At 41.1% G+C, this 18,790-nt stretch overlaps 2 protein-coding genes across 3 annotated transcripts; one reads left to right on the top strand and one right to left on the bottom strand.

The window, feature by feature from the left end:
- Nucleotides 1–119: 119 nt before the first annotated feature.
- On the bottom strand, nt 120–4,416 carry LOC132149279 (actin-related protein 2/3 complex subunit 1A-like). Of its 2 annotated transcripts, none has more exons than XM_059558394.1 (10): nt 4,323–4,416; nt 3,816–3,896; nt 3,293–3,397; nt 2,566–2,788; nt 2,319–2,426; nt 2,029–2,235; nt 1,734–1,809; nt 876–1,069; nt 667–757; nt 120–547 (listed from the first exon to the last, which is right to left on the bottom strand). In XM_059558394.1, the coding sequence occupies exons 2-10, from the start codon at nt 3,877–3,879 to the stop codon at nt 542–544; spliced, it is 1,074 nt and encodes a 357-aa protein (XP_059414377.1). In that variant the 5' UTR covers nt 3,880–3,896; nt 4,323–4,416; the 3' UTR covers nt 120–541. The 2 variants fall into 2 exon arrangements, with proteins under 2 accessions (XP_059414377.1, XP_059414376.1); XM_059558393.1 differs by having other exon boundaries at nt 3,816–3,906; nt 4,323–4,415.
- A 2,995-nt stretch (nt 4,417–7,411) lies between these two features.
- LOC132149278 (cAMP-dependent protein kinase type I-alpha regulatory subunit-like) lies at nt 7,412–11,620 on the top strand. The gene is made up of 10 exons (XM_059558392.1): nt 7,412–7,634; nt 7,749–7,916; nt 8,063–8,154; nt 8,252–8,313; nt 8,394–8,440; nt 8,537–8,695; nt 8,789–8,849; nt 8,944–9,065; nt 9,263–9,344; nt 9,510–11,620. Exons 1-10 carry the CDS (start codon nt 7,461–7,463, stop codon nt 9,680–9,682), a joined length of 1,140 nt encoding a protein of 379 aa, XP_059414375.1. The 5' UTR covers nt 7,412–7,460; the 3' UTR covers nt 9,683–11,620.
- The last annotated feature ends 7,170 nt before the right edge of the window (nt 11,621–18,790 follow it).

Below are 18,790 nucleotides of genomic sequence, written 5' to 3'. Positions count from 1 at the left end.
TTCAGTGCTCTTACTAGCTCACTCATCATTTTATCTGTCATTTGCATAAAAGTTATTTGCATCTAACAATCTTCTGCAGTACTGCAGCAAGAGAGGGAAAAAAGACGAAATCACGAAAGTAGTATTATTTATGATTTGTTCATTTATTTGATGCTTAACATGCATAACAAATAAAAATTGACAGCTTTTATTACATTAGCAGCACATTTGGAATATAAAGTTTGCATTTATGATAGTCATTGCATACAATTCTCTTTTTTTGTGCTAAATAATCATTTGCTTTTGTCTAAATAGACTACTTTGAAATATTCTCTAGTAAGATGAATTAATACTGCATGATAAAAACTATTCCATGTGCATACCACACATTTGGGATCGGCCACACCACCACGGTACATCATAATAAAATCAATAGGGTTTAATTACTTTAAAGTGTAACTTTTGTACTTAAGGGTAAAAAAGTGTCTGAGAAAACAAACAAAATTAAAAAGATGGTCCCTGATCATTATTATCTTCTGCTCTTTTTCGATCCCATGGAGTTTCAGTGCTGAAGAGAAAATTCAAGGTGAAAACATTTCATATACTTTTAGAAGTCATTCAGTGACTGTTTAGACAATCTAATGATAAACAGTAATATCAAAATATTGTTTAATGACAATGAAATACCTTGAAATCCCAGACCACCATGGCACCATCTAAGCCCACACTGCTGAATTTCTCCACCTTGGCTTTTGGCCCTTCCAGAACACATAGCTCACTATAGCAGAAACAAAGTCTTTGTAAACTACAATGTCATTTTTTAAAGTGGGACCAAAATGCAAAATGGTCCTAAAATAGACTGTGCTTGCAGACGTCAAGCCTTTTATTTGTATTACGTGATGCTGTTCTGGTGCAGACAGGCCAACTCGCTTTCTTCCTCCTCAGCAGTCGCTTTTTTGTCCAGATTACGGAAATGTTGCATGGCAGACTTGTTGCCCTTGGAGCTCTGCTTGGGAATGTCCACTTTCTTCACAAACTCCAAGCATCCAGGTCCCTTGTATGAGAACTGATAAGGGCAACAGTCGTGGCCCTAAAATCCCCACCACAGACATATGCATAAAAAGGTATTATTAATATTAAAAACAGAGGTAGGAATGCCCTGTGGCACGCCTGAATCCAGTGATCATGTCACATCCTGTCTACTGAGACACCTTTATGTATTTAGGCTTGCAAAGGGACAGGAAAATTCCAGTAAAACTTTCAAAAGTTTCCAAAAAAATCTAAGAAAATTTCCAAAACTTCTGAAAAGGTTTGTAAAGTTTCCTCCTTTTTGCAACCCGACATGTATTATATGTGTGTTTGATTCTGTGACAGTTGGAATAAAAAATAAATATGCCATCTGAAAGTTGTCGTTGGTGGTAAATTTGTGTGTAAATCATGTTTTTGACCAGAGTTTTTCCATTTTTTGTCATTCCTAGTGAAAAATCAGTAATATTCACTCAGTTATCACCAAAGCTCTCAATATTATTTGGTAGATCATTAAACTGTTACGCTGCTTATAGGACAGCAAAGCACCAAGTCTATATATTTTGCATTTGTTAATAATAATCTAAAGTTTGAACTTGATGACAACATTTGAAAGCATGTCTCACAACAATGCTTCTTTGTATTTGCATGTATAAATAGGCTGATAAACCATGAAGACAGATTTTTATATATCAGTATGGAGCTATAGGAGATGGAAAATTCCTTACTGCAGCTACAATCTCAGTCTCACTGACATACAGCACGCTCAGCAATGGAAGATGTCCTGTTGTCAGCTGAGTAACCCTGCAATGCACAAAATTCCATAATGTAGCCAGTCTAAAAGTGACTGGTAAAGATCATACTCTGCATATTATTAATTTCACGCAGCAAACTCCAGTGTTTTTTTTGGATGCATGGAAATCAAGGATAAATTAAATGCAAATCCTTTTCTTTGACTTTTGGTGTTATAAACAGAAATGGATAACTGCAAAGCTCATTGTAATTTGTAAATGCTGGTATTACTCTTTTCCCTGTGTGGCATTTGCTACACTGATGGCGCTGTTGTGGCTAACCCAGGCCAGAGCATCACCAGATGGAGAAAAACAGACACTGTGCACCCAGCCACCGCACTCTTTATACTCCAGAAGCACCTCTCCAAAGGGCATTTTGGATCCCCAGGGTGTTGGCCCAGGCTTGTCCTCAATGTCCTTGATATATGCAGAAAAAATTCTATGCCAGTAAAAAAGAGCCCATGTTACTAATAATATGGTTTGAAAAGCAACATGGTGCAGAAATAGTCCGAACATTCAAACCTGCAGTGGAGGTCAGCAGAGCCGGCTGCCAGCAGTATGTTGTTGGGATGCCAGTCTAGACTCAGAACGGTGGAGTTAATGGGCTTCTTGATATGCTTACTCAGCCACCTATAGAGTCATTCATTAAGAAAGATTGCACAAGAGATGTAGCTATGTAAGAGATATTACATTGGTAATGTAAAGTGTCTCTCAGTCAGTAGAGAAATAAAAAATTCAGGTTAAAAGTTCAGATAAAAGCAAGTCTCACCAGTCATTTTCTTTTTCAAAGTAGCACACTGAAATAAGTTTGGCCCCACTTCCAAGAGCAAACTTGTTCTCAAGAGGTGACCACTTAACACATGTGGCAGCTCGATTAATGCGAACCAGCACCAGCGTTGGCTTCCAAACCCCGTCCTTAAGCGTCCATACATAGGCATTCCTATCTGAAGCACATGTCACGATACGGTTGGACTCTGGGGCCCAATCAATCCCTAAAAATTATAATCAACTGTTAGAGATGTTCATTTATTGTTGGAAACTATATATATTTTAAATATTATAATCCAGTGCTATAGAATGAGGTACATGTCGAACATCACATGACCAAACCAGAAAACAACCTTCAATGCATCAATTTTTCAGAGAAAGTGTTAACAGCAGTCAGAACTGATGCCAATATCTATGGATTTTTTGTGTAATCAGCTAACCTAACTAGTTGTTGTTGTTGTTGTTGTTTTTTTGCTTACAAGCTTGCATTCAGATCCACCTCCATCCAATCATTGATGGTGGATTGAACCTGTTTCATTCAGATGTATGTCAAAATACTGTCACTACTTCTTTCATTGTGATTAAATTCCAGTTAGTATAACTCATATGCAAACATGCTCTGTTTAGTCAATGACTTTCACTGGTTCACTGAGATAATGTTTGTTTAATGGGTCAGTCTCACAGTATCAGTGGATTAATGACTAATGTGGCAGCTATCCTCATCTTACCTGTGATTCTGCCGCTGTGTTCTGTCAGTTCGTGAATCTTAGTCCATTCCTTTCCTTGCTTTTGGTAAATGTGCACAACATTGCTGTTGGGGCTTATTGCGATTTCTAATTAAATAAATTAAAAAAAAAACCTTGTAACTAAATAAAATAAAAACTATATATATATATATATATATATATATATATATATATATATATATATATATATATATATATATATATATCAAGTTAAAAATGTAAATAATATTATTTCTTTAATGTTTTTATGCACATAAAATAAACCTGAAAAACTGTTCAATAGGAATCTCTGGCAAACAAAAAGCCATGTTTAAAGCAGCAATATTACAGTAATTTCATAGCAAACTGAGGATTCATATGAAGAAGTGCAGCTTTTCTCCCAGTGATGATCTGATATTCCTCTGAGTAGATTATAATGGATGAAAATGGAACTGCAGGCAGCAACATTAGGAGCCTGAAGGGATGTAATTTATATTGAGATGTAGCTCAACTAGTTTGCTCTTACGTGTCCGGTCTTTGTTCCAGGCATGACAGGACAGAGGCTCCAATCCAAAGCTATAGAGGGACATGTTTCAACAGGGAGACCCTGGAATGCACTGCAGAAGTTAGGAAGTGTATGCAATCATGAAAATGAATGTGAGTACAAAAGGAAGACAGAGTGTTGTTAGCTTGGAGTTCTCCACCCAAATCTTCTTGATTGTCAATTTTCTAATTGTTATAATTTCCCCTTGGTGAGCCTAGTAAGTTTAATTTTTATTCACATGATACATTATTACTACAGTCACAATTTCCAAGATATGAAATCATTACCAAAACACAACATCTCTAGAATTACAAATGAATTAAATGCATTTTTACAAACATGTTTAAAGTGTTACAAAAGAGCCATTTTTCTCGATCCAATTCTTACTAGTTAAGTTACAGTACATTGAAATGATTGAGCAGTGATTGAACATTTGCACAGTAAACAACAAACCTACTTGACTATAGGGAAAATTAACTATGCCCTCACCTTTATCTCTTCCTCTCTTTTGTTAGATTGTAATATGTCCTATATCCTTGTGCTGGAGAGCTTTTGGAAGGCTGTGTTCGTGTTCGTTGAGCAATTAGTAGTGCTTGTAGGAAAGGCTGCAGAGGCAGCAGGGAGGAGATGAGAGGGGTGTGTCTTTATATTCTGATATAGGCACCTGGCCTGTACAGTCTTGTGGTAATGGGTTATATTAAAAAAATATAGAAATGATTTAATATAGAAATTAAATACAGAAATTACACTTAAAAAAATTACAATTCTGTAATCATTCACTCACCTTAATGTTGTTCCGAAGAAGTTTTATCTTCTTTCTTCTTTGGAACATACAAGAAGATATCATGTGATTATATATATATTTATTTATTTTTGTATCCCAAACGATAGAAGTTAATTAGAAGTCCCAAACAAAAGAGGGTTACCAATATTCTTCAGCGTTTCACAGAAGAAAGAAAGTCGTGCAGGTTTGGAACGACATTAGAGAAAGTAAACGATGACAGTATTTTCAATATCCCTTTAAATTACACTTCACTTCTTGTGTTTTATTTTGAAAAAACATTTTCTGCTCGTCATATTCTCCTTTGTAGGTCAATCTGGTAATAATTTTTAACTGTTGCATTTCATAATGGATTCCATTATCAGAGATATGTTGGTGTTCCTGATGAAGTATTAGATTTGTTGAAGTAAAGAATGCAATTTCAGTGGTGGTAATGACCACCTGATTGAATAAGGATAACACTAGGCTTGGATTTAACCATTAACATTTTCAGCTGTCAATAGATCCAAATTAAACAATACTAGTATTTTGTATTTCAGTGTCATGGCAGGAGGATTGTAAAATATGATTAAAATACAGGGCTGGGACAATTTCCGAATGCATCGCAATTCTCTCTCATATCGATTCTGAGCTCAGATTTTAACAGCAGATGGCGCTGTAGGTTAGTTTTTAACCGCATACTCAAATGTTCTCGAAGAACAGCACTGAGAATGTTTTGTGATGCAAGATTAATGTAAACAGCCCACTGCAAACACCCTTGAAGTACGCTTTAACCTTATTGAACTTTATGAATCATTATTTTATAGAAGGTTCAAGTGGTGTGTGTATAGAATTGGAAGCAAGCAGACTGTGTCTTTTTCTAAAGCTCGCAGTGCCATCTGCTGTTAAAAACTAGGCTCAGGCTCGACTCGAGAGAGAATCTCGATGCTCTCGGGAAATCTCAGAATCATTTCTTGATTCGATGCATCGATTTATTGTCCCAGTCCTAAGCGTATGTGAAGCAGAATGAAATAAACTAGCTTGTCTGATAACCTCGATCTCCTCTAAACAGAAAAACAAGCCCCTGCCCTTTAAGGTTGTCAGGAGTAACGGGCTTCCCAGATCGAGGCGCATTGACGTCAATCGTTGTTTGTGATTGGTCATAACCTTTTCCGGTGAGGCATCCATCCGTCCGAGGACTGTGTGAAAGACAGTGTAAACGGAGTAAAACTCGTACACAAACTCATCTAAGCGACTCAGGTATGACTACTTAATAGTAGAAGTCTTCGCTGTAACGTTTGTTGATGTCGATGAGTGAGCTGACCGTTTTGCCGTCGACTTCCGTTGTTGTGATAATGTAGTTTGCAAGATGGCGTATTTTGCTGCTTGACAGAATTGGTTACAGAAAACACAGAGCAGGAAAAGGCTGCAGGATCACGCTGCTTAACGTTTAAACGCGTGTGTTTACAATCTCGTGCGTTTTCTGCTCTAAAATAATGTTAGGTTCACATGATTAGCGTTGAAGTGAGAAATGCCTGTGGTGATGCATCCTGCCAATATTATCAGCTCAGGGGCCCCGTCAGGGACCAGGGGCCACAGTATGCGTGTCAAAATGCAACTCCGTTTAAAATAATATTTCTTGAGAGAATTTTCAATGCTCATTAGCTTAGTCACTGACTGATTTAGTAGATATGTAACTTGCTCGCAATATAAGAGCCACGTTAGCTGTTGAACTTGTTGCAATTTAGCAACACGTTGTTTTGCAAGCACTATACATTTCTTGGTGCTTTGTTTTCTGTACGATATTTACGAGGTCACGCGAAGGTTCTCACAGTCATGGAAGACCTGGGAATATAATGTTTAATCGAATTTACTTGGAAAAAAAGTTAGGCCAGGACAAGTATTGGAAATTAAGAACATCTTAAATAGACTGATAATTGTATAATGTAAACATTTGTATGTGCTTAGTAAAGTTGGAATTTTATCCGTTGGAAAACTCTCTTTCTTTCCAAAAAATATTTTTAGTCAATATCCTGTAATGGCAGGTGGATTGTAAAAAATGTGGTAGCGATTTAATTTCACACATTTATATATTGTCATTGTAAGATTGAAAGAAATGTAGGAAGTGGTTTTATTTCTAACCATAATAACATACACGTCATCATAAGTATTTTTTTTATATTTTTTTAGAAATAGTTTTTAAGAAACCACTGAAGTGCTAATAAAATAATCTCAAACCTGAAAGAAATGCATTACTTAATTTAATGATTTCCATAAGATGGGTCTGAAAAAAATAAACATTTTTGTGGTATCGTGGTTGATTTTTTTATTTAAAGTCCACATGTAATCAAAGTTGACCCTATTTACTTAGTCTTGTGCTGAAGTTAATTTGAGTGCAAGTTAATCCCCAGAAAATGTTATGTTTTCATAGACTTTAGTCAGCATATGAGAACCAGCTTCTCCTCTGGAACGATGTTTCTTTTCTGCTGACGTCAGTTTGACGTATAAACAGAACATCTGCTCTCTTTCAACGATCAGTCGCCTGCCAGCTAGAGATGGCCCCCTGCCTCAATAGTCCATTTCACGTTGAATGTCACATTTCTGTGCAAATAGTTGGTCTAATTTTTTTTTTTAAGTTGTGACATTTGCCAAGTATGGTAACACATACTCGGAATTGGTGCTCTGCATTTAACCCGTCCAAGTGCACACGCAGCAGTGAGAAGTGAACACACCGTGAACACATACCAAGAAGATGTTGTTTAAAGATGTTTCCGTCTCATTTTTGATGAAGAACGACTGTATTTGCTCCAGATCTGTTGGGTTTCATGAGCTGATGTGAATTGCATGTGCTGGGTCAACAGGTCACCATGGCGTCCAGCAGTACGAGCAGTGAAGAAGAGAGGAGTTTGCGGGAATGTGAGCGCTACGTGCAGAAGCACAACATCCAGCAACTGCTGAAGGACTGCATTGTGCATCTGTGCACTAACAGGCCTGAAAGACCCATGGCTTTCCTCCGAGAGTACTTCGAGAGGCTTGAGAAGGTCAGTCATTTTTCAAGGGAAACTGCATGCTCTTCGACTCGGTTTCCTTTAGAAATATTCTTTACTCTTGAAAAGTGCGTTTCAGTGCCATAATTGGTTGTTTGTGTGTATCAGGAGGAAGCTAAACAATTCGTCAACCAGCAGAAGTCCAGCTCTCGCTCAGACTCCCGTGAAGATGAGGTTTCTCCTCCCATGAACCCTGTGGTTAAGGGCCGACGGCGCCGCGGTGCCATCAGTGCAGAGGTCTACACCGAGGAAGATGCAGCATCTTATGTCAGAAAGGTAACACTTTTTATTTAATTTTTTCGCCAGAAATCTGTATTTGCCTTCGCATCTCATTCTTTAAGAATTTCCATGGCAATAATATTATTCTACTTTCAGTACATTTGCTGTTTACCTTAGAAAAGAGCTTTTGCTGTTTTTCACAGGTTATTCCTAAAGACTATAAAACCATGGCTGCCCTTGCCAAAGCCATTGAAAAGAATGTGCTTTTTGCTCATCTTGATGACAACGAAAGAAGGTGACACATTTTGAGGTTTTGATAACTAGATTGAAATATTCAGTGTAACTTATATCGTCTTTCATTTATTGGAAACGTCTGATTTGAATCCTCACAGTGACATATTTGACGCCATGTTCTCAGTCACCTACATCGCAGGAGAGACCGTCATTCAACAAGGTAAGGCTTCTTTTTAGGAGAAGCTGAATGTGTAAAAATAGGGAAAAAATAATTTGACTAATGCTTATTTTTCCTTTCAGGGGATGAGGGGGACAATTTTTATGTTATTGACCAAGGTGAAATGGATGTAAGTGCAATGCTTTCAATTGAGCGATGAATCAGGATGTAATATAATAATGCAAACGTGTGAATGATAATGACCGATCTATTGTTTTGTTTACAGGTGTACGTCAACAATGAGTGGGTGACCAGTATTGGAGAGGGTGGCAGTTTTGGTGAGCTGGCTTTGATCTATGGGACTCCCAGAGCAGCCACTGTCAGAGCAAAAACCAACGTCAAGCTGTGGGGAATCGACCGGGACAGCTACAGGAGAATCCTCATGGTTAGGAAACTACTTTACTGATTCTTTTAAACTGCCATTATCATACAACAATCTTTTATCTATTATACATTTTTGTTTTCCATCCATGCTTAGGGAAGTACTCTGAGAAAGAGAAAAATGTATGAGGAATTCCTTAGCAAGGTCTCCATTTTGGGTGAGTTTGATGGATTTCCTTTCATGTGTATATATAACAAAAAAGTCAGCAGACATTTATAAGTAATGATAACATGTTAACCTTCTGTGAGCAGAGTCTTTGGATAAATGGGAACGGTTGACAGTTGCCGATGCCCTCGAGACGGTCCAGTTTGAAGATGGCCAGAAGATTGTTGTGCAGGGTCAACCAGGAGATGAATTTTTCATTATCCTTGAGGTAGCTCTCCTTGTTAAATCTATTCATTTTTTTTTTTTTTACACTGTGACAACTTTTTGTGTTCATTAGAGCCATATGGTTTTGTATACTTCCAACTTCACCAGAAATGTAAACAAGGATGAAATTGTTGTCGAAAGTGTAGCCTCAGATAGGTGTCATGGAAGAACAGACGTATTGATTCTGCCTTGTGTCCTCAGGGTTCGGCAGCAGTCCTGCAGCGGAGGTCGGAGAATGAGGAATTTGTAGAGGTTGGAAGACTAGCACCATCTGACTACTTCGGTAAATGCGATTTTCTAAACTCTCTGGAAAATTGCCAATGCCGCATATATTTAAACATATTCCAGAAATCCCTTTGCTAATGTAATTACATATTGATTCCATGGACATGTTTGTTTTGTTTCTCTATGGCTCTTTTCTGATTTTCCTCCGTCTTTGTTTCAACAGGTGAGATCGCTCTCCTCATGAACCGACCTCGTGCTGCCACTGTGGTTGCTCGTGGCCCGCTGAAGTGCGTAAAACTTGACCGTCCGCGGTTCGAACGCGTGCTCGGTCCCTGCTCAGATATCCTGAAGCGAAACATTCAGCAGTACAACAGCTTCGTGTCTCTGTCGGTCTGAGGCGCACTTGGCTCTTTCCTCTATTGCAGGGTCCATTAATGCAAATCTGCTTTATTTTCTTACTTTTCTTTATGCATTTTCCAACACCCAGGTGCCCATTCACTTCAGTGTTCTCTCTCTCTCTCTCTCTCTCTCTGTTTTTTCGATTTGTGCCGTACCCTGTCACGTCCGTATCCATCGTAGATTTACCATAAGGTCGGATGTTATTTTTGCCTGAGAAACGAGCCAATCATTGTGCCACAGATGCCTGTTATGTGAACAGATGTTGAACTAACACGGTCTGTCGGGATTGTCTCTTTCCACCAAAATTGCTTGCCGTTTCTGTATAACAGTGTTTTGAATGAAAGGAAATCATGTAGTCTATCTATTCAGTATATGATGATTAATCTTAATTGAGGCATTGGGTTTCAGATTCTGTTTTCCCTCGTTCATTTCAAGCATTTGAGTATAGGGAAGCCAAAGGCATAAATCCATGTGTGTTATGTTGTTTTCTTGGGGGTACTGAAGTCAAAATGTCACTATGTTTATCATGGTGATCAGCTTTGCTCTTTTATTGTTATAGCTGCACATAATATAGTGTATGTAAATGATTATATATTATAAGTAAATGACCATAACCATATTTTTTGCACAGTTTGATATCTATATATACACGTATATATATATATATATATATATAAAAACACTTTGTATGCACCTGCTGTTATTCATTGTGGCATTTGATCCCATTTCATTAGGCTTTTTCATTCTCTGTTGATTGTTTTGTTCTTCCTTCGTCCTTCATGCTACACACAGGCTTGCACTGGACTCTTATGTAGAGCACACCAGGATTAGTCAAATCTCCTTTTAAATTTCTTTTCATTTTCTCCTTTTTGAAATGCCACCTGCTGCAAATGCTTTTTATTGGTTTGTTTCACAAAAAGGTGATGTTATCTTTTATTCAACATTGTGCTTATTGCAGATACAAGTACAGAAAAAAAGTTACATTTGTTTGTTGTTTAATTGTTAAGAAGAGTTACAGAAATGTAATGGTTAATGAAATCTGACAGAGTATGTGAGGATCCTCCTTGACAGGAAGTGACTACTTGGTGACCTCTTTGGCCGGCTGAGATCCCATTAGGTTTTCTTTCTCCATGAGAGTGTATGTGAACTGCTTTAAAATCCCAAATGTCTTTTTGTCCACTTTTTAAAATTTTATTCTTATTTTTAACTGAAATCATTTGGTTAATAAACAGGGCAGGGCTAAGAAAAATAGTTTTCCAATGATCAGTGTCCTTTTTTGATTGAGATTTAGATTATTGTCCTTAGTTAAATCAAAGTCTTATAATAGGGACAGTATTTACCGCATGTGTTGAGTTGGTGGTGACTGTATGCCATGAGGGTTGGGATCCATCAGATGTTTGGAATAGATTTGCGATCCAACACTGCCACCACCTTATGCTTTTACCAGATATTGTTCTTAGGGCTATCTGAGCTGTGTTGTATGATTTTACTGGGTGGTACAATAGTGTTAACAGTTGCTGAAGGTAGATTTAAATTGTCACACAGAGATATTCTTGTATTATTTGAAAACAGTTGATGTGAATTTTAAATCAGTGTATTTTTGTTTTCCACTCATCTCGTGTTTTGTGGTTCTACAGATATCCAGCTCCTTTATACTGCAGACTCATGTTATTGAAAGCAAATTTAGGTTTAAAAAAAAGTGCCTGATTTCTTTACTATCATACTGCATAGCCAACAGACTTTTCATTTTTTTCCTTCCAACTCTATTCAAAAAATATTGTCAGCATGTTATCTGTATTAATTGTCAACTACAGTTTGTTTCATCGGTATATCCGGATACCCTTAGCAGTGTAATTAAGAGTTTATTTAACTGAACTGTCCCAAAATTGCGATTTTAATTAAAGAAAGATGCAATATTTGACTTTGTCCTACTGACCACAAGAATTGCTTTCTTTTTACCCTCTGACTTGATTTAAGAGCATTAAGAGCAAAAGATGCTCATTCACATGAACTGGATTGTAGTTTCAGAATCAGTCAAATCTTGGTGCTTTAGCTTTAAAAACACACTTTGCACCATTAATGAGATGTGAAGTTTCAAATAGCCTTTTGATGAACTGTTCCACTGTCCTTCCACCGAGTGGGTAATGCCTTATGATGGTATTGAATAAATAAACATGTAGAAATTACTTACATAGTCCTTAATGTAAACTGTGACACCCTTTGATAGGCATACAATTGCTGAATCGTGTACTTATTGCTCATACATGCATTGCTTTATTCATTAACTTTATTTGGCAGTGCAGAATGGACACAGTGAAAGATGAATCTTTTCCCACATTTTCTGTAAAATGCATAATGCAATGCAAAATGCATGCTCCCTTTTAGGAATAGATTTAGTGATTGGTTCCATCCCAGTTTAATTTTCTGCTTTTATTATGATTTAACAACTTCAGGCCCTGTTTCTTTGAAGAACATTCATTGATGTCGTTGATGGAAACGTGTTTGTATTCCCACCCTCAACCTTATTTATTTTTATTTTTTTTTCTGTAGCTTGCTTTTTATTCCCTGTTTGTGACTGCCAATGGTGTTTTCTTCTGAAGTTTTCAGTAAATTGTGTTCTAGTATGTACAGAGGAATTGATATATTTGCTCAAAGCTTTGCTGTTCACCCATTCTTTAATTGGTTAAGCCCTCAGCACAGAGAGAAATAAAATGTCAGAGGACCATTTTTCTATTATTCTTTTTCTATAACTGTGTACGGTTTGATTTCATTGGATGTTTTCAAGTTGTAAACCTTTGGTATAGATTGTCCCAATGGCAGGTCAAGCAATAAAATAATTAATTCTTGAATATGTGAGCGTCTTGTGTTTCCTGTACTGTTTTCATTTATCAAAAGTATTTCTCTCAAGGACTATGGATTCAAATTTTAACACTACTTACTACCCCTAATGCATGATTTGTATATTATGTATTTTTACATAAAATACTTTGAATTTATCAAACTGGATCAAACATAAATCCTGGTGAAATCTGTGCTGGCCCCATGGATCATTCCCACTTTTAAATATAAAATAATTTCTAAGAGGCTAATGATTTGCAGAAACGTTGATTGGATAATATCTCATTGTTAAAATATCTTACTGTATATATATTTTAAGGGCTTTTATTTATTTTTTAATTTTTTTAAAGGATTATTCATTTTATCCAGCTCCAGGGAGTTGACCTTTCCCAAAACATTTTTGGTCATGTTAATTAATGCCATTTTTCCAGAGATTTATTTATCATTTTGCCCCACCCAATACAACAACTGTCATTTCAACTGTCACGGTACAGCCCGAAGCCATTTGTTTTGAGAATAATGGCTGGCTGATGAAGTTATTGGCTGGCTGGCCGGCTCAGCCAAAACCTAAATGGCTGCTGCAGCCGCCAAATTTTTCATAGCTGCAAATGGCTAAAGCTGCCACTTCGTGTCTACAGATGTCTATGTTATACTGATTAACTAGATCTCAATCTTTCCAAGCAATGCATGGCTTACACTATATTTCTACAAAATGCAATACAATGTAATAAAGAAAACACCAGATTTTACTTTCACAACGTATGCAAATATTTATTTTGTAGTCTGTATGCTACTGAACATTTTCAAATAGTCTACAATTGATGGTAAAAAATTACAGAGGGATTTATGGATATCTACTTTTGTTATCCTGTAAATCAGAATATACTGTGTCAATAGCCTTAAAAAAATGATTTTCGCCATGTTTTTTGGAATAAAATGTTATATATCAGGCTAGGAATAATATATTTACAAATCCCTCTGTAAATGTCTTCATAATATAACTAGGTACTACTGAAGTGGAGATTTCGGACTTGGAGTATGACAGAAAGGTCATTTTGAGAGAACAGGCTTTCAAGATTTATCATCAGAAAATAAGATCTTACTTCCACGATTGGTTGCTGATAAAAAGGAAATGACCATATTTGGATCCAACAGGACTGTACAGAAGAGAGAGAGCTAAACGGTGCATGTGATGAGAGGGTGACGGCAGAGATCGTGGAGAAGTATGTTGATTAAGAACGCAAACTTTTGTTGAATTTATGAGAAATCTACAGATGCAAACAGACGAAGTGTAGTAAAATAAAGACCTAAATGTGTATTTCGGACTTTTTTCACCATAAGTCTGAAAGAAGATATGATATTGAAGACAAATATCCAAAAATCTCAAAAGTGACCAAGGAAAAAAACGATGCTCCCTTTCATAGGTCACTTCGATGCTGCGGTGACGTCACCACGTATGGGAACACCTTCGGTGTGACGAATGTCTGAAGCCCTATACCATCCCGCCAATCCTATTGGCCAAATAGCGCGTGGCACCGCCCAGCATGCGTAAGCATATATATACCTGGTGCCGCGCCATTTACCTCAGATTTCATTCCTTCAGTACGAAGCGAATCTTCTGTGCCCTATTGTCTCGCGTTCTCAGCGATCATCTACGAGCAGTATACTCCTCTCCGCGGACGCGATGAGCTTCAAAAAGTGCAAGGACCCGTGTACCAGGTACATCGTTAATGGGGACACTCATGACAGGTGCGTAGTTTGCCTAGGCTTACACCACGCACAGGAGGCACTTAGCGGCCTTTCTTCATGCCCCCATTGCGATGGCCTGCGGCTCAGGGTGCTTCGCTCTAGGGTAGATGTGTTCTCCGATGTCGTCGTGTCTAACCCCCGCCACACCACTTCTGCGACTGCCGAGGCACCGCACGAGGTGATAGCTTGGGGTGACACGTGTGACATGGAGTTTGAGGACAGTTCAGCGATGGAAAATTATTCTCCACATCGCTCGCTCTCCCCTACCCTAATACACAGAAAAACTTTTGAACCTGTCGTCTTTTCCTGTGAGGATTTACGGCCCACACCGGAGGCATGTAGTGCCATCTCCTTCGGTTGTGACCGCCATGATGACGACGTTCTTTCCACTGCGGCCTCGGGGTCCGAGGACTTCGCGGCCGACACGAGCCCTCTCCCTCCTAGTGGACAGGAGAGGCGTGTTTCCCCCTCCTACAGTGAGCTGTTGGATGTGGTTTCCCGTGCAGTGGGTACATTGGGGCTGGAATGGGAGGTTGAGAAGGCCGAGGCCCAACCTTCTTCGAAGCTGGACGACCGTTTCCTAACTAGTCGGACACCTGCGCAGCCCCGGAGGCCTTTACCCTTTTTCCCGGATCTCCACAAGGAGGTTTCGAGGTCCTGGAAACAGCCGTTTGCGGCGCGCATCACGAACACTGCGGCTGCGGATTTCGCCACCATTTCGGACATGGCGGGCCATGGCTATACAGCGATACCGCCGGTGGAAGAGACTCTCGCCGAACATCTTGCGCCTAATTCGGCCACGGCGTGGAAGTCCCGCCCCCTCCTCCCCTCGAAGGCGTGTCGAGTCAAGTCTAGTTTAGTGGGAAAATCCTATATGGCCGCTGGCCAAGCGGCTGCTTCACTTCCTTCTATGGCGGTCCTTCAGGCCTACCAAGCGGAGCTGTTAAAAGGATTGGACGAAGGGGACGGCATTACACCTGAGGCGGTTAAGGAACTACGGCGAGCAACTGATTTGGCGCTTCGTGCTACCAAACATACTGCTCGAGCAGTGGGCCGTTCCATGGCTGGATTAATTACGGTTGAGCGCCACCTCTGGCTTAATCTCACCGATATAAAGGAAAAGGATAAATCTTTCCTCATGGATGCCCCTGTGTCTAAGGACGGTTTGTTTGGAGAGGCTGTCACTTCAGTGGTGGAGAAATTCAGAGCAGCGAAACAGCAATCAGCCGCTTTCCGCCAGCTGATTCCCCGCAGACCCAGAGAGGTTGAACGCCGTCAGGCGCCCGCGCGTTCTCGCTCAACCTCCTCTCACCGCCAGCGAGTGCCCTCTCGGGAAGAGCCTTCACCTATGGCGCCCCCTCGCAAGGATAGGGGCCCTAGGGTTGTTCCACCGGCTCAACAACGCCAACGAAAAAGGTTGAACCTGAGTTCGACGGCCAATGCCTCTCGTTCTCGGACACCGAACAGCAGCTCCTGATTTTTTCGCTGCCTGCCAGGGACTGTGCCCTCCGCTAGAGAGCGCTTTTGGACCGCTTTCGCGCATCCAACACTCTCATTGCAGTCCCCACGCTCAAACCCTGACTGTTTCGCCGCAAACAGCGCCTCAAACAGCATTGGAGCGAACTGTAACAGCTTCCTCACACACTCTGCACGATCCAGTTTTCAGAGCTCGAGGAGCGCTTCAAAGGGTCGTCATCGAACGGCCCGTCATGACGGCTCGCATAGCCGCCGCTATTTCGCTAGCGGCAGAGCCCGATGCTCAATCTGTTGGCCTAATTCCTGCCGTGGACACTATTCAGGATTACGTACAACGAGATGCAACGGCTGCTATGCATATACTTCCCCTGTGCATGAACACCGTGAGTCTTTCGTGCCCGGACATCTCTATGTGTGCAACAGCGTTGCAGGAAACGAACATTTTGAAACCGCTAATATTGTTTCGGGCCGCGTGGGAACACTTGCCCGGCATTTCTCAATGGGTGTTACGCACAATTTGCCACGGATACACCATTCAGTTTCGGAAAGGCCCGCCCCCTTACCGCGGAATTCTCTCCACGGTGATGAAACCGATGGACATGGCGGTGCTGAGACAGGAAATGTTAGCTCTACTGAGCAAAGGGGCTATAGAAGAAGTACACCCCTCTCAGATGGAGTCAGGGTTTTACAGCCGTTATTTTGTGGTACCAAAAAAGGACGGCGGATTACGACCCATTCTGGATTTACGCCGTCTGAATCTTGCACTCAGGTCGAGCAAATTCAAGATGTTGACGGTAAAGTCTATTTTGTCTCAGATTCAACCAAACGACTGGTTTGTCACGATCGATCTGAAGGATGCTTATTTTCATATTCAGATCATCGAGAGACACCGGAAGTTCCTCAGATTCGCTTTAGAGGGCAAAGCGTGTTGAACTATCTGGACGATTGGCTGGTGTTAGAGCAATCTCAGACTCAAGCACACTCTCATCGAGATATTGTGCTGAATCATTTACACAGCCTGGGCTTACGCACGAACTTCCAGAAAAGTGTGTTAGTCCCCTCTCAACGGATTACTTTTCTGGGAATAGAATTGGACTCTCGCGCGATGACAGCAAAGCTTTCTCTCCCGCGCGCTCAGTCGATTACGTCATGCGTTCAGCACTTCAGGGCGGGTCACACAGTGACGGTGAGACTGTGCCTCAAACTGTTAGGTCTAATGGCGGCTGCGCTTCCCGTGATTCATCTGGGTTTGCTTTACATGCGCCCGTTTCAGTGGTGGACGAAACGACAGAATATTTCCCCCGTTGTCCTCCGCATCGAACGATCTCGGTGACGCGGAGGTGTGTGATGTCGTTAAAACAATGGACGTCAGCCGAATTTCTCCTCACCGGGGTTCGGCTGGGAATTTGTGCTTCCCGAGAGACTGTCACGACAGATGCGTCTTTGACCGGGTGGGGAGCTGTTTGTCATGGGCGCCCAGCCCACGGAGTGTGGACAGCGGCACAACGCAGCTGGCACATAAACAAATTGGAATTACTGGCGGTTTTTCTGGCTCTCCAGTATTTTTCGAGTCTACTGATCGGCCGTCATGTGCTTCTCAGAACGGACAACACTGCGGTCGTGGCTTATCTGAACCATCAGGGAGGATTGCGTTCTCGCCCCCTGTGCAGGCTGGCGAGACGTATTCTTCTTTGGTCTCACGACAGATTTCTGTCGATCCGGGCTGTTCACATCCCCGGACGACTGAACTTCGGAGCGGATTTACTATCCAGACAGGCTCTGGAACAAGGGGAATGGAGATTACACCCCCAAACGGTGAATCACCTATGGCAGATTTTCGGGGAAGCGAAAGTGGATTTATTCGCATCGAGCACGACTACGCATTGCCCGCTATGGTTCTCCCTATGCCCTCCATCACCCCTGGGTCTGGATGCGCTAGCTCACAGCTGGCCCAAGACCAGTTTGTATGCTTTTCCTCCGATTCGTCTGATCCCAGCGGTATTATGCAGAATACGGCGGGACAGAGTGGGACAGCTGCTGCTGGTGGCTCCGCGATGGCACACACAGCCGTGGTTTGCGGATCTCATCAATCTGTTAGCGGGCTCTCCGTGGGAGATTCCCCTCAGACGGGATTTATTATCGCAAGCACAGGGACGGATCTGGCATCCGAGGCCAAATCTGTGGAATCTGTGGGCGTGGCCTCTGAGCAGAGTGAGTTGATATGTCCCGGTCTGTCTGCTGAAACTACCGAGACTATACTGAACTCTAGAGCAGTTTCTACGAGACGCTTATATGCTTTCAAGTGGAAACTGTTTATGACATGGTGTGAAACTCATGATGTGGATCCAGTTTACTGCCCTCTGCCTTCAGTACTGGAGTTTCTTCAGGACCGTTTTTCGGATGGATTGACACCAGCCACCCTGAAGGTTTATGTGGCAGCTATCTCAGCTCACCATGAGCATATAGGTGGTGTTTCAGTGGGTCGTCATCCACTGGTTTCTCGCTTTATACAGGGTGCGCGACGGTTGAGACCTTTCCGCCCTGTCCGAGTTCCTTCATGGGATTTATCCATTGTGTTACTGGGTTTTTCAGGGCATCCGTTTGAGCCCCTGGAAACTGTATCGGATAAGCTCCTGACTCCGCAAACACTTCTTCTCATGACTTTATCCTCCCTTAAGAGAGTTAGGGATTTACAGGCTCTCTCTGTCTCACCCTCGTGCATGGAGTTTGCACCAGGCTCTGTGAAAGTGTTGTTGCGACCTAGGCCTAATTATGTTCCTAAGGTCGCGTCTAATCCTTTTCATTTTCAGCAGGTGGTCCTGGAGGCTTTTTCTGAGTCTGGAGATCTAAGTCTTTGCCCTGTGAGAGCGTTAAAGACTTATGTGGATGGTACTGCCCCATGGCGTGAGTCTGACCAGCTGTTTGTCTGTTTTGGACATAAGAATAAAGGCCATGCAGTTACGAAACAGCGCATGTCCCATTGGCTGGTGGAGGCTATTTCCTTGGCCTATGAGGCGCGCGGACTCGCTTCGCCCTTAGGAG

Source organism: Carassius carassius, chromosome 9 (assembly GCF_963082965.1).
Source record: "Carassius carassius chromosome 9, fCarCar2.1, whole genome shotgun sequence".
NCBI classification, from domain to species: Eukaryota; Metazoa; Chordata; class Actinopteri; order Cypriniformes; family Cyprinidae; genus Carassius; species Carassius carassius.
This window is presented reverse-complemented; position numbering and strand designations above follow the sequence as displayed.

Coding starts and splice junctions, on each gene's coding strand:
- LOC132149279 (XM_059558394.1), bottom strand. CDS start 3,879: ATGTCCCTCTATAGCTTTGGATTGGAGCCTCTGTCCTGTCATGCCTGG. Junction 2,427..2,565: donor TTTGAAAAAGAAAATGACTG/GTGAGACTTGCT, acceptor ATGACTCTATAG/GTGGCTGAGTAAGCATATCA. Junction 1,810..2,028: donor AATGCCACACAGGGAAAAGA/GTAATACCAGCA, acceptor TGTGCATTGCAG/GGTTACTCAGCTGACAACAG.
- LOC132149278 (XM_059558392.1), top strand. CDS start 7,461: ATGGCGTCCAGCAGTACGAGCAGTGAAGAAGAGAGGAGTTTGCGGGAA. Junction 7,917..8,062: donor CAGCATCTTATGTCAGAAAG/GTAACACTTTTT, acceptor TGTTTTTCACAG/GTTATTCCTAAAGACTATAA. Junction 9,345..9,509: donor AGCACCATCTGACTACTTCG/GTAAATGCGATT, acceptor TTGTTTCAACAG/GTGAGATCGCTCTCCTCATG.